The 16,174-nt window shown below is 47.7% G+C and overlaps 1 protein-coding gene across 1 annotated transcript in view; it reads left to right on the top strand.

Moving 5' to 3' along the window:
- Positions 1-16,174, top strand: part of LOC134982206 (neural-cadherin-like) — a 203,617-nt gene that overhangs the window by 64,055 nt on the left and 123,388 nt on the right. Inside the window, exons 9-10 of the mRNA XM_063948707.1 lie at positions 3,357-3,527; positions 13,992-14,164. Coding sequence (XP_063804777.1) covers positions 3,357-3,527; positions 13,992-14,164 — 344 coding nt within the window. The remainder of the gene's footprint in view (positions 1-3,356; positions 3,528-13,991; positions 14,165-16,174) is intronic.

Raw genomic sequence — 16,174 nt, 5'->3', positions numbered from 1 at the left:
GTCAATTTCCTCCCCAGCGCCAGCAACACCCATATCCTCCTCATCCTGGTGTACTTCAACACTGACATCTTCAATCTGACTATCAGGAACTGGACTGCGGGTGCTCCTTCCAGCACTTGCAGGGGGCGTGCAAATGGTGGAAGGCGCATGCTCTTCATGTCCAGTGTTGGGAAGGTCAGGCATCGCAACCGACACAATTGGACTCTCCTTGTGGATTTGGGATTTCGAAGAACGCACAGTTCTTTGCGGTGCTTTTGCCAGCTTGAGTCTTTTCAGTTTTCTAGCGAGAGGCTGAGTGCTTCCATCCTCATGTGAAGCTGAACCACTAGCCATGAACATAGGCCAGGGCCTCAGCCGTTCCTTGCCACTCCGTGTGGTAAATGGCATATTGGCAAGTTTACGCTTCTCCTCCGACAATTTTATTTTAGGTTTTGGAGTCCTTTTTTTACTGATATTTGGTGTTTTGGATTTGACATGCTCTGTACTATGACATTGGGCATCGGCCTTGGCAGACGACGTTGCTGGCATTTCATCGTCTCGGCCATGACTAGTGGCAGCAGCTTCAGCACGAGGTGGAAGTGGATCTTGATCTTTCCCTAATTTTGGAACCTCAACATTTTTGTTCTCCATATTTTAATAGGCACAACTAAAAGGCACCTCAGGTAAACAATGGAGATGGATGGATACTAGTATACTTATGGATGGACTGCCGAGTGCCGACACAGAGGTAGCTACAGCCGTGGACTACCGTACTGTGTCTGCTGCTAATATAGACTGGATGATTGATAATGAGATGAAATCAATATATATATGTATGTATATATAATATCACTAGTACTGCAGCCGGACAGGTAGATAATATATTTATTAGGTAATGATGACTGATGACGGACCTGCTGGACACTGTCAGCTCAGCAGCACCGCAGACTGCTACAGTAAGCTACTATACTATAGTAGTATGTACAAAGAAGAAAGAAAAAAAAAACCACGGGTAGGTGGTATACAATTATGGATGGACTGCCGAGTGCCGACACAGAGGTAGCTACAGCCGTGGACTAACGTACTGTGTCTGCTGCTAATATAGACTGGATGATTGATAATGAGATGAAATCAATATATATATGTATGTATATATAATATCACTAGTACTGCAACCGGACAGGTAGATAATATATTTATTAGGTAATGATGACTGATGACGGACCTGCTGGACACTGTCAGCTCAGCAGCACCGCAGACTGCTACAGTAAGCTACTATACTCTATAGTAGTATGTACAAAGAAGAAAGAAAAAAAAAACCACGGGTAGGTGGTATACAATTATGGATGGACTGCCGAGTGCCGACACAGAGGTAGCTACAGCCGTGGACTAACGTACTGTGTCTGCTGCTAATATAGAGTCTATACTGGATGATAAATTATTGATAATGAGATGAAATCAATATAATATCACTAGTACTGCAGCCGGACAGGTACTATATATATTTATTATGTAATGACTGATGACGGACCTGCTGGACACTGTCAGGTCAGCACAGCACCGCAGACTGCTACAGTAAGCTACTATAGTAGTATGTATAAAGAAGAATGAAAAAAAAAAAACCACGGGTAGGTGGTATACAATATTTTATATATATATATATATATATTATATACAATTATATATATATATATATATATTAAACTGGTGGTGATTGATTATTAAACTGGTGGTCACTTCAGGTCACGTTGCAACTTGCAACTAGTACTCCGAGGCCTAAGCAGACAATCACAAAATATATTATTATACTGGTGGTCAGTGTGGTCACAACAATGGCAGTGTGGCACTGACTCTGGCAGCAAAAGTGTGCACTGTACGTTATATGTACTCCTGAGTCCTGATCTCAGACTCTAACTGCTCCCCACTGTCAGTGTCTCCCCCACAAGTCAGATAATACACTTACAGTCACACTATCTATTATCTAATCTATAAATATCACTTCAGCAAGTAGTATAGTAGTATACAGTATAGTAGTACTCCTCCTAATAATGCTCCCCAAAATACTGTGTCTCTCTCTTCTCTAAACGGAGAGGACGCCAGCCACGTCCTCTCCCTATGACTCTCAATGCACGTGTGAAAATGGCGGCGACGCGCGGCTCCTTATATAGAATCCGAGTCTCGCGATAGAATCCGAGCCTCGCGAGAATCCGACAGCGTGATGATGACGTTCGGGCGCGCTCGGGTTAGCCGAGCAAGGCGGGAAGATCCGAGCCTGCTCGGACCCGTGTAAAAAACCTGAAGTTCGGGCGGGTTCGGATTCAGAGGAACCGAACCCGCTCATCTCTAGGGTACAGTACACCATATACAGGGTATAGTACACCGTATACAGGTACAGTACACCGTATACAGGGCACAGTACACCATATACAGGGTACAGTACACCGTATACAGGGCACAGTACACCATATATAGGGTACAGTACACCGTATACAGGGTACAGTACACCACATACAGGGTACAGTACACCACATACAGGGTACAGTACACCATATACAGGGTACAGTACACCATATACAGGGCACAGTACACCATATATAGGGTACAGTACACCGTATACAGGGTACAGTACACTGTATACAGGGTACAGTACACCATATACAGGGTACAGTACACCATATACAGGGTACAGTACACCGTATACAGGTTACAGTACACCATATACAGGGTACAGTACACCGTATGCAGGGTACAGTACACCATATACAGGGTACAGTACACCATATACATGGTACAGTACACCATATACAGGGTACAGTACACCGTATACAGGTTACAGTACACCATATACAGGGTACAGTACACCGTATGCAGGGTACAGTACACCATATACAGGGTACAGTACACCATATACAGGGTACAGTACACCATATACAGGGTACAGTACACCGTATACAGGGTACAGTACACCATATACAGGGTACAGTACACCACATACAGGGTACAGTACACCATATACGGGGTACAGTACATCATATACAGGGTACAGTACATCGTATACAGGGTACAGTACACTGTATACAGGGTACAGTACACCATATACAGGGTACAGTACACCATATACAGGGTACAGTACACCGTATACAGGGTACAGTACACCGTACAGGTAATGTGTAAGTAATACTGTACGGTTATGCATACACATAATAAATAATATACTCTGTGGATCAGTGGTTCTCTTTCTGCTGGTATTCCTGCTCTTCATGTCTCATTATTAAACAGACTCTATGATTGGCAGGGAAGAGCGGAGTAGAAGCCATGACAGGTGGCAGATCTGACTCTCCTATGTCGCACTTTCCGCTCTTCCCCTTGTCCTGCAGGGATCATCACTACGCTCCAGAGTTTTGATCGGGAGAAAGAGAAGGAATATCCCCTGACTATCAAAGCCACAGACCAGGCCGCCGATCCCCTCATCGGCCTCTGTCAGATCACCATTGCTATCCTCGACCAGAATGACAACGACCCGAGCTTTGAAAACAACCGCTATGAATGTAACTGAGATTCACGTTTCTTTGCAATAGATTTTTGTATTATTTTATTTCTGCTCATTTTGAGAATATAGATGAAAATGTTATGAATATCCCTGATCTGCCCGTGGTGATGTGACGGTGGCGTTTTGCAGATATAGGGCTGGGGAACGTGTGCACTGATGGCGATTATGGTTATCAAACCAAGTGTGCGGATTGGGCGTTCCACTCACGCTTATTTCTGTGCACGCAATGAAGGAACAACTACGCCTGACGTGCAGCCATCTCTGCGTTAGCAATGTTGTGCCTCCACTTCTATTAAATACATTTCTGGATACCTTGTGGCCATAATGAAAGTTTCACTATTCAGAGCTGTCTGTAGCTAATAGCTGGAACGCCACCAGGGTTAGGAAGTATACTACTAGTAATCACATGCCGGTGTGCTAGTTATTGTGCCCGGTGTTGCAGGTATTCCCCTCCTGTTTCTCATCTCTGGCCCCCTCATTTCCCACCCTCATCTCTGTCCTCCCTGTCTGCCTTTCTCTAGTTTTGTCTCCCTGTCTCTCAGTCCTTTACCCTCACTTTCTGTCTCTCATCTTTGTCTTGCCCCCGTCTTTCATATCTATCCCCCTACCTTCCCTTGGCACTGATGCTCATCTCTGTCCTTCTCACCCCCACTCCCTGTTGCTCATCTGTCGCCATCACCCTCCCCCTTGCCTCTTATCTCTGTCCCTGTCACTTCTCCCTTTCTGTTATGTCTGTCCCATTTACCACCCCCAACCCTTTTATCTCTGTACCCCTACCTTCCCTCCTCCTGCATCCTTGTCCCTCTCAACCCCCTGCCTGTTTATCATCTCTGACCCCAACATCCCCACCCATTTCCCTGTCTTTTCTTTCTGCCCCCTCTCAATATCTTAACTCTGTGCCCCTAACCCCCACATCTGCCTCTTTCAATCTCATCTGTCCCTCTCGCCCCCTCAGGGTTTTTTTCACTATTTTTATTACTCCATCTAATTAGGTCCAGCAAATGACGTCCATTTTTCACATGAAAATACATAGGTCCCTCGAAAAGCTGAGGAGCTACAGTATGTATTTTCGCAGCATTTATCGCGAGTCTAAGGGGCATTTATCACAGATTATGCTTAATCCCAGATATATGCCGGAATCGGGAATAAACAATGGTTTATCGGGGCTAATTGGATGAACCAATTAGCAGCTGTAAATTACTGGAGCTAATTGGATACCACATTATGTAAATGATCGTGGCTAATTGGCTACCGCCCTATAATTGGTTCACTGGGGGCTATTCAATTAGCCCCGATAAAATGGAGTTTATCCCCGATGCCGGAATATATCAGGGATTAATTCTCATGCACGCGAAGCATAATCCGCGATAAATGCCGCAAAATGACATAGGTCTGCGGCTTTTCGCAGGACGTATGTATTTTCGCACGAAAAACTAGTGTTTTTCGTGGGACCTAGTTGAATAGGGTAATAAAAACCCCCGAAAAACACCAGTTTTTCATGCAAACGGCACTATCCATGGTAATTGAATACCCCCTATATCTGTGACTTGAGTAATGTTTAAGGGCCCCGAACATACCGGGGAAGGATCACCCAAGATACATCGGATACTGTCCTTTTGATACACTGTTGTCAGGTCCGGGTGTTTTTGTGAATCCGTTAACCTGGAACCAACCTCAGGTGTAGGTGCTGGGGTATGAAGAAAACAGGGAGGACGAAGGAAGTTCCGTTTCATATATTTATTAAAGTAACAATTCGGTAAGGAGTTAAATGACTAGTTGTTAATCATCATTATACTGAAGTATTGCAGGAATGACAGAAATAATATGCAAGAGAAAACTCAGAAATAAATAAAAGAAATGTTCATGGAAACATATGCAGAAACAAGCTGAAGAATAAATGTTGAATTGTCCAAATATAAACAGGCTTTGATGCTGAACTGCAGATTGTGTTTAACTGGTTAATGCAGACATGGAGAATTAACTGTAAGAATTTGTAATGGAGTTTTAAGAGTTAACTGAGAGACTGTGAAGAATTATCCTTGTAATGACAACATAGAAAAAGAACTGAATTGGGTTACTTGCGGGTTCCGGAGATCACTGTGAAACTGTAGTAGATGGCAAGGTGATGAATGGGTTAAATGCAGAGTTGAACAAACGAACAGCTGAGGGAATTGGAATCCTCCAGACTTTGTATGATAGGCAGACAGACAGGGTAACCTCATGCAGGACACTGGGAATCCGAGTATTTCCAATAGGTGTGCAATTGACTGATAGCACAATGGAGAGCCGGTAGATCTTTGGCAGTGAAGGCTGCAAAACGGACCTCTGGGAACGGAGGCGATATCTGGACCACGGGAATCACACAGGAATGCACGGAGAGAGTTCAGAGCTAGAGCACAGCTTTGATACAACAAAGCACTGGCCCAGAGTGACATAATCCCAGCCTACTTAAAGGCAGCACAAGCACGGGATTGGCTTACACCTGCCCACAGGTGTTTTCACAAGTGCTCAGTATTAGCTATTTGGTCTCCAACATGGCCACCTCCTATACAGCAGACACACCGCAGTGCCTTAGGCCATTTGGTCCCCGCACTCACAGTTCCCAGACTCTGCATTACCTGTGCCATTGATCACGCCGTGTCCCCACACGGGCGCACAGCACCGCGAGCAACCGCACTGGCAACGGATGAACCCCAGAACCCGCAAAGGTGAGAGACCGGTTCGTGACAGTACCCCCTCTTCTACGGGTGGTCTCCGAACACCTTTGAACCTTGTCAGGATTTTTGGAGAAGTATTTCTGTACCAGTCTTGGAGCATGAACATCTTCAGAGAAAACCCAGGATCTCTCCTCCGGGCCGTAACCCTTCCAGTCAACCAGAAACTGTAAACGTCCATATCGGGAACGTGAGTCCACAATCTCTTTAACTTCAAATTCCTCATTCTGCAAAGAGTGAACTTTAGGAGATTTGGACTGGGTAGTACGGAACTTATTGAGAATCAAAGGCTTCAGTAAAGATGTATGAAAGGCGTTAGGAATTCTCAAAGACGGAGGCAGCTTGACTTTGTATGACACAGGGTTGAGTACCTTTACAATGGGAAATGGACCAATAAACCTGGGAGCAAATTTCTTAGAAGGAACTTTGAACTTGAGATTGCGCGTAGAAATCCAAACTTGGTCTCCCACTTTGTAATTCGGTACAGCTTTACGTTTTCTATCTGCAAAAGATTTATAACGAGCGGAAGTTTTGACCAAGGACTTACGTACACAACTCCAGATGCTAGATAGACGTTGAAGCTCTTGATCTGCCGCTGGGACCTCTAGGGCTGGCAATGGATGAAACTCTGGCACACGAGGATGAAAGCCGAAGTTAATATAAAAGGGCGTAGATTCTGAAGACGAATGGAAGAGATTATTATGAGCAAATTCTGCCAATGGAAGGTAGTCAACCCAGTCATCCTGTGAGGACGATATATATAGCCGGAGAAATGTTTCAAGGTCTTGGTTGACTCTCTCAGTTTGTCCATCTGTCTGAGGATGATATGCAGAAGAAAAGTTCAACTTGACATTTAAAGATGAACAAAGCGACCTCCAAAACTTGGCCACAAACTGTGTTCCCCGATCAGAAACAATTTCTCGAGGAAGGCCATGCAACTTGAAGATTTCAGAGATGAACAATCTGGCTAGTAAAGGGGCAGATGGTAACCCAGTTAATGGAATGAAATGTGCCATTTTCGAAAATCGATCCACTATCACCCAAATGGTATTTCGCCCTTTTGATGGAGGTAGATCGGTCACGAAATCCATTGAGATATGAGTCCATGGTTGTTTGGGTATGGATAGTGGATGTAACAAACCTGGTGGAGAACTTCTTGGACTCTTATGTTGGGCACATTTAGGACATGCTGCTATAAACTCTTGGACATCGGCTTTGAGACGTGGCCACCAATAAGACTGTTGAATAAACTTGAGAGTCTTTAGAACCCCAGGATGACCCATGAAGGAAGAGGAGTGAGCCCAGGTAAGCAGCCGTTTTCGAAGACTTGTGGCGACAAAGGTCTTGCCAGGCGGAGGAACTGGAGAGGTTCGAGTCATTAAAAAGGACCTAGGATTCACAATGGCTTGATTCGTGGTAGCATCATTTAATTCAGAAGAAGCAAAGGACCGGGAAAGGGCATCTGCCTTTTTGTTCTGAGACCCTGGACGATAGGTGAGTTTGAAATCAAATCGTGAGAAGAAAAGCGCCCATCGAGCTTGTCGTGGATTCAAACACTGAGCTGACTGCAGATACAGAAGATTCTTATGATCAGTATAAACTGTAATGCGATGTTGAGCTCCTTCTAGAAGGTATCTCCACTCCTCAAATGCCAACTTGATGGCAAGTAACTCTTGCTCACCGATTGCATAATTACGTTCTGCCGGGAGGAACTTACGGGAGAAATATCCGCAGGGATGGACCTTTTTATCTTCAAAGACTTGTGACAACACAGCTCCTACTGCTTCTGTAGATGCATCCACCTCTAGTAGAAAGGGACGATTCAGATCAGGCTGTCGAAGAATGGGGGCTGACACAAAGGCTTGCTTTAAATCAGAGAAGGCTTTGATTGCTTCTGAAGACCAGTTCGTAGGATTTGCTCCCTTACGAGTTAGGGCTGTGATGGGAGCAGCTAACGTAGAATAATTCTTAATGAATCTCCTATAGAAATTAGCAAAGCCGAGAAATCGCTGAATCCCCTTGAGAGTTGTAGGAGTGGACCAATCTCGGATAGCTTGTACCTTACCGGGATCCATACATAGCTCTGATCCAGAAATGATGTAACCAAGGAACGGTATGGAAGATACTTCAAAAGTGCACTTCTCTAACTTACAATAAAGTTGATTTTTCCTCAGACGTGTCAGTACCTCTTTAACTTGGTGACGGTGAGACTTTATATCCCTAGAGAATATTAGGATATCATCCAGGTACACTACTAGACACTTGTAGAGAAGATCACGAAAAAGTTCATTCACATAGCTTTGAAAAACTGCAGGTGCATTACAAAGACCGAAAGGCATTACAAGGTATTCGTAATGCCCATCCCGGGTATTAAAAGCAGTTTTCCACTCGTCCCCTTCTCGGATGCGGATTAAATTGTAGGCCCCTCGGAGATCCAGTTTTGTAAACACAGTAGCTCCTTTTACCCGGTCAAATAATTCTGGAATTAAGGGTAATGGATACTTGTTTTTCACAGTGATCTCATTGAGTCCACGGTAATCTATGCATGGTCGTAACCCACCGTCCTTCTTCTTAACGAAAAAGAATCCGGCTCCTGCAGGTGAAGAAGATGGTCTGATAAATCCTTTGGTTAGATTTTCTTGTATATAATCAGACATAGCTTGCGTCTCTGGGATGGATAGCGGATAAATTCGTCCCCTAGGAGGTGTTTTACCCGGAACCAGGACAATTGGGCAGTCCCATTCGCGATGAGGAGGTAGAGAGTCTGCTGCTTGTTTACTGAAAACATCCGCAAAGGATTGATACACCGGAGGTAGGTCGGGAAGGCTGATTGACCGGAGAGGTACAATTGAGGCTAAACAGTCCTTGGTACAAGATTTACCCCATGAAAGGACTTCCATGGTTTGCCAATTAAGTTGAGGGTTATGTTTCTGCAGCCAAGGTAAACCAAGTATCACATCTTGAGAGGCTTTGGGAATCACGTAGAAGGAGAGGTATTCGGAATGGAGCACACCAACTTTCATCTTGAGACATACGGTTCGATGAGTAATTATACCATCTGGAATTCGACTTCCATCCACTGCTGTAACGGCAACTGCTGCTTCCAGAGGCATGGTTTGAACTTTAGACCGCATGACAAAGGCTGAGGAGATGAAGTTCTCGGCTGCCCCAGAATCTAGGAGAGCTGAAACTTTCACTGTAGAACTTGGAACTTCTAATTGAATAGACAAAGTCGGCTCTTCCCCAGAACGTGATTCTAGAGTAACTCCTAGCTTAACCTCTCTTGAATAAGCTAGGAGCGAGAGTTTCCCGGTCGGAGTTTGCAGAATTTAACTAAGTGTTCAGAGGACCCACAGTACATGCAGAGGTTACCCTGTCGACGACGAAGTCGTTCCTCTTCTGTGAGGCGAGAGCGCCCAATCTGCATAGGTTCGTCTGTCGTTACCGGAGACTGTGATGAAGAATCTTGTCTAGGCCTAGGATGATAACGTGGACTGGATCGCTCTGCCCTGGATTTCTCTAAACATCGCTCCCTGTAGCGTAGGTCAAGTTTGTTACAGAGAGAAATCAATTCATCCAGTTTAGTTGGCACATCCCGGATAGTTAAATCGTCCTTGATTCTCTCAGAAAGTCCATTCCAAAACGCGGCGATCAGGGCCTCCTCATTCCAGTTTAACTCTGAAGACAACGTGCGAAACTGAACAATATATTGATTGACAGGACGTAAACCTTGACGTAGACGGAGAATCTCCAAAGATGCTGAGGTGGTCCTGCCGGGTTCGTCAAAGATTCTCCGGAAAGAAGATACAAACTCTTTGTAATTAGAGAGGATAGGATCACCTCTCTCCCATAATGGTGATGCCCACTCCAGAGCCTGACCGGAGAGGAGGGCAATAATATATGCGACCTTAGAACGAGCTGATGGGAAACTGGCGGACATCAGTTCGAACTGGATCTCGCATTGATTCAGGAATCCCCTGCAAAGTTTTGGAGTTCCGTCAAACTTACTCGGAGAGGGTAACTGCAAGCGGGACGTAGGCAGCATCACAGGAGAAGCTGTAGTGGTAACTGGGACAACCGGAGTTGGAATCTGGACTTGAGACGTTTTAATTGCTGTATGAAGAGTCTCTAAACGGTCTGCCATAGTTTGCATAAACTGCACTATTTGTGTCTGTATAGACTCCTGGTTTTCCAGACGGGAAAGGATATTTGACGTAGCACCGCCTCCTGCGAATTGGTCACTTGACGGATCCATGTGGCCAGTGCTTACTGTCAGGTCCGGGTGTTTTTGTGAATCCGTTAACCTGGAACCAACCTCAGGTGTAGGTGCTGGGGTATGAAGAAAACAGGGAGGACGAAGGAAGTTCCGTTTCATATATTTATTAAAGTAACAATTCGGTAAGGAGTTAAATGACTAGTTGTTAATCATCATTATACTGAAGTATTGCAGGAATGACAGAAATAATATGCAAGAGAAAACTCAGAAATAAATAAAAGAAATGTTCATGGAAACATATGCAGAAACAAGCTGAAGAATAAATGTTGAATTGTCCAAATATAAACAGGCTTTGATGCTGAACTGCAGATTGTGTTTAACTGGTTAATGCAGACATGGAGAATTAACTGTAAGAATTTGTAATGGAGTTTTAAGAGTTAACTGAGAGACTGTGAAGAATTATCCTTGTAATGACAACATAGAAAAAGAACTGAATTGGGTTACTTGCGGGTTCCGGAGATCACTGTGAAACTGTAGTAGATGGCAAGGTGATGAATGGGTTAAATGCAGAGTTGAACAAACGAACAGCTGAGGGAATTGGAATCCTCCAGACTTTGTATGCTAGGCAGACAGACAAGGTAACCTCATGCAGGACACTGGGAATCCGAGTATTTCCAATAGGTGTGCAATTGACTGATAGCACAATGGAGAGCCGGTAGATCTTTGGCAGTGAAGGCTGCAAAACGGACCTCTGGGAACGGAGGCGATATCTGGACCACGGGAATCACACAGGAATGCACGGAGAGAGTTCAGAGCTAGAGCACAGCTTTGATACAACAAAGCACTGGCCCAGAGTGACATAATCCCAGCCTACTTAAAGGCAGCACAAGCACGGGATTGGCTTACACCTGCCCACAGGTGTTTTCACAAGTGCTCAGTATTAGCTATTTGGTCTCCAACATGGCCACCTCCTATACAGCAGACACACCGCAGTGCCTTAGGCCATTTGGTCCCCGCACTCACAGTTCCCAGACTCTGCATTACCTGTGCCATTGATCACGCCGTGTCCCCACACGGGCGCACAGCACCGCGAGCAACCGCACTGGCAACGGATGAACCCCAGAACCCGCAAAGGTGAGAGACCGGTTCGTGACAACTGTATCTTGGGTGATCCTGGCTGATCCCAGCCACGCCTGCGGAGTCGGACCATATTGAATGTGCAGCACATTCAATCTGGAGGATCCGATGCTCACGGGAACGCGCATCGGATCGGAAATGCCTCCAAGATGCCCGATTCCATCCGATATATCGCGCCGAATGCCTGAAATTGGATGAAATCGGGCATTATGGTCCTAGTGTATGGGGCATTCTACATCAAGGACATGTTTATTTTGTAAAGCTAGGACGGCATCCTGTAATCAGTTCTACACAGATGAAATCTCACAGGACACTGAACTGACTAACACCGTGTGAGCGTCCACTGGGTCTCTATGAGAGTCTTGCGCAGCTGTCCAGTCTCACTTTGGGCCTGATTCTGCCTCAGACACAAGTGGAAACACAGAAGATCCCCGTGGATGTGCATGCATGATGAGAAGACACAGGTGGCATGCCCTGGCCCTCGCACCATCCTTATCACAACGCTCTTTCTGTGAAATAGGTGTTTCTGGGCGGGGACCCAGATTGGGGTGTATGCACGAGCCTGATAACACTGACTATGGGCGGATGAAGATAATCGGGCGGACGCTGGCATTAGTGTAGGGTAGTAAGCAGGCCGGCCTCCGGCTCACAGTCATCCCCTTACGCTGTGCGCTCAGACTCATTAAGCTACAGTCCATTATCTGCTAATTAGTGCTCATACTACAATTACAGTTTTGCAGCACAATGAAAATGTGATGTTACAAAAACACCCAAAGCCATAAACTAGAACGTGTAATTCTGCAGCGTTTCCTGTGCTGGGGAACAATGGGCCTGATTCAGCCTGACATCATGTCGGCGTCCAGGGGAGGAGACAGGGAGCAGTCGTCAAATCGGAGGGGTGCCGAAGCCTCAGACACAGGTGCACTACCCCGGCAGAGCCGCCAGACATCCGGACTGACCTAAGTGGCTACGCACTTACACGATGTCGGCACGACAAATCGTCTACATCGTGTATGCACTATTGCACACTCCCGCGGGGCACATGTGCTATATTACGGTCGGCCCTGCTGCACGGTCATCCAGAAAATATCACATGCAACCCGGCGCAGTGTAACGAAGGACGGAATGAGATTTGTTCCCTTGTTCATTACATCAGGCTAGGGTGTAGCGGCAATCTGGCATGGTGCAGGGTGAAACCTCCCTGATCATCAGCCTGATTACCAGTCGTCCTATTGTGTGCCCACCCTTACTCAGATGTGTGATGCTGTGACCGGTGGTCCATCTCCAGCCGCAGCCAGCAGATCATAGAAGCTTTTTACACAATACGCCTTCTGCGCATTTTGCATTTTTCGCACAGCCGCTGTGTGCCAGCGAGTCTCTGCAGTGCCTCTACCTCTGTACTCCATAGGAAACCCCGGGCCTGATTCAGTGTGTGACTGTAATGTGCATTTTTTTAAATGGGGAAGTGAAGTGTTAATGCTAAAGGGGCAATTCAGATCATTGCAGTGTATGGTTGCGGGCATTACTGCTTATTACCACAAATAATTGCCTGCGCACCTCTGTGGAGTGCTGGGAAAAATGAACAGATACACAATAACAGCGCAGTGCTGATAGCATGTCACTGGGCTCCCGGGGTGCGCACACGCCGTGCAGCCGCTGCGCGTGCGCACTCCACACAGAAATTCAGACTGCGATTGCTGCCGCTGCAGCCTGAATTACCCACGAGGTTCCCTGCGTTTGCATTGCGGTTGCGATGGTGTATGCAGTTGCTGAGATTGTTGCAATGGCTTTGGCGACCGTCTCTGTTCTCTTGTGGGTGCCTGCTTCACTTTCATTGCCTCGCAGTTCCGTCACTAAATAGAATCGCTGCTGCGTCAGTATTGCGCCGGCATCTGATTAAGACCCAGAGCCGGATGTACTAAGCGGAAAATGCGGTAAACCCCCTGTTTAATGCATTTTCCTGATGTACTAACCCACGTCCGGCAGGTCAGCGCCGCGGCGGGTTTCGCCAGCTTTAGCTATGGGCTTCTCTCCGCAGCGCTCCTCCCAGCATGCCCTGCGGCCGCCCCCCGTCACCCCGCGCATGCACAGACTGACTCCTGGGGCCAAATCCCGGAAGTCAGGCTGCCGCTGTGCATCGCGGAGGACAGCTCTTATCGGAAGATCCTCCGCAATGCTGATCGCATATGTTAGTACATATGCGATCAGCATCGTGGCGCAGGGCGGCGATGTACATTAGTACATCCCGCCCCCAGTGTCTTGTGACTGTTCCGCAGGCACAACGTTACATTACAATCTAGTAAACTTTATAAAACCTCATCACAAGAGTTTAAAATAATCATTCCGGAACCTAAAATATAAAGCAGATTACAATTGTGGGTTCTCCCTCTCCTAGATTTCCTGAAGGAAGACACGCCGGTGGGCACAAGCTTCCTGCGTATTGCTGCGCATGACGAGGACTATGGCGTTAATGCGGCACTCACTTACTCTGTGGCAGGTGACGAGCGGCCATTCTTCCAGATCAACAGGACAACAGGGTGGCTGTACGTCAGCCAGCTGGTATTGCGGGTGAGGTTACGATGGAATCTTCCACTTTGCTTGTACAAGGTGACGGGACTTATTTGTCTATCGCCCCCTTTTACGAACGCTATTTTGTTTCCCTTATTGAGATCATTTACCAAACAAGGATCGTCCCACTCCAGAGCGGTGATACCACTACTCCGGGATAAATGCACCCCCAGCCCATACTTGCCTACCTGCCCCTCTCCATGAGGGAGAAAATGCTCTGCTCCTGGACTTTCCTGGTAATGTATGATTGCCATCACCTGTGGTGAAACACCTTTCTCATCAATTACCTATCTCACCACAGGTGATGGCAATCATACATTACCAGGAACGTCATAGTGACAGAATGCGGAGAGACATATCCGCCCAAGGCTTGTGTGTATTCCTTTCCTGGGTCCTGTTAGGACTGTCTCTGGCTGTATGATGAGCAGCTCTTGTGACAGATAAAGACACATGTATGGCACACACAATTCATGTTACAGGAGAAAGTACTCTGCTCCGTGTCTGCAGCTGCTGGACTGCAGGACATCTCCTGCTCTCTCAGCTGCTGGACTGCGGGACATCTCCTGCTCTCTCAGCTGCTGGACTGCGGGACATCTCCTGCTCTCTCAGCTGCTGGACTGCGGGACATCTCCTGCTCTCTCAGCTGCTGGACTGCGGGACATCTCCTGCTCTCTCAGCTGGTGGACTGTGGGACATCGCCTGCTCTCTCAGTGGTGGACTGCGGGACATCTCCTGCTCTCTCAGCTGCTGGACTGCGGGACATCTCCTGCTCTCTCAGCGGCTGGACTGCGGGACATCTCCTGCTCTCTCAGCTGGTGGACTGCGGGACATCTCCTGCTCTCTCAGCTGGCGGACTGCGGGACATCTCCTGCTCTCTCAGCTGGCGGACTGCGGGACATCTCCTGCTCTCTCAGCTGGTGGACTGCGGGACATCTCCTACTCTCTCAGCTGGTGGACTGCGGGACATCTCCTACTCTCTCACCTGGTGGACTGCGGGACATCTGCTCTCTCAGCTGCTGGACTGCAGGACATCGTCTGCTCTCTCAGCTGGTGGACTGCGGGACATCTCCTGCTCTCTCAGCTGGTGGACTGCGGGACATCTCCTACTCTCTCAGCTGGTGGACTGCGGGACATCTCCTGCTCTCTCACCTGGTGGACTGCGGGACATCTGCTCTCTCAGCTGCTGGACTGCAGGACATCGTCTGCTCTCTCAGCTGGTGGACTGCGGGACATCTCCTGCTCTCACAGCTGGTGGGCTGCGGGACATCTCCTGCTCTCTCAGCAGGTGGACTGCGGGACATCTCCTGCTCTCTCAGCTGGTGGACTGCGGAACATCTCCTGCTCTCTCAGCTGGTGGACTGCGGGACATCTCCTGCTCTCTCAGCTGCTGGACTGCGGGACATCTCCTGCTCTCTCAGCTGGTGGACTGTGGGACATCGCCTGCTTTCTCAGCTGGTGGACTGCGGGACATTGTCTGCTCTCTCAGCTGGTGGACTGCGGGACATCTCCTGCTCTCTCAGCTGCTGGACTGCGGGACATCTCCTGCTCTCTCAGCTGGTGGACTGTGGGACATCGCCTGCTCTCTCAGCTGGTGGACTGCGGGACATCTCCTGCTCTCTCAGCTGGTGGACTGCGGGACATCTCCTGCTCTCTCAGCTGCTGGACTGCGGGACATCTCCTGCTCTCTCAGCTGGTGGACTGTGGGACATCGCCTGCTCTCTCAGCTGGTGGACTGCGGGACATCTCCTGCTCTCTCAGCTGCTGGACTGTGGGACATCTCCTGCTCTCTCAGCTGCTGGACTGCGGGACATCTCCTGCTCTCTCAGCTGCTGGACTGCGGGACATCTCCTGCTCTCTCAGCTGCTGGACTGCGGGACATCTCCTGCTCTCTCAGCTGGTGGACTGCGGGACATCTCCTGCTCTCACAGCTGGTGGGCTGCGGGACATCTCCTGCTCTCTCAGCAGGTGGACTGCGGGACATCTCCTGCTCTCTCAGCAGGTGGACTGCGG

This window comes from Pseudophryne corroboree (genome assembly GCF_028390025.1).
Source record: "Pseudophryne corroboree isolate aPseCor3 chromosome 11 unlocalized genomic scaffold, aPseCor3.hap2 SUPER_11_unloc_8, whole genome shotgun sequence".
Taxonomy (NCBI): domain Eukaryota; kingdom Metazoa; phylum Chordata; class Amphibia; order Anura; family Myobatrachidae; genus Pseudophryne; species Pseudophryne corroboree.
The sequence above is the reverse complement of the archived record's forward strand: the minus strand, read 5'-3'. Positions and strand labels throughout refer to the sequence as shown.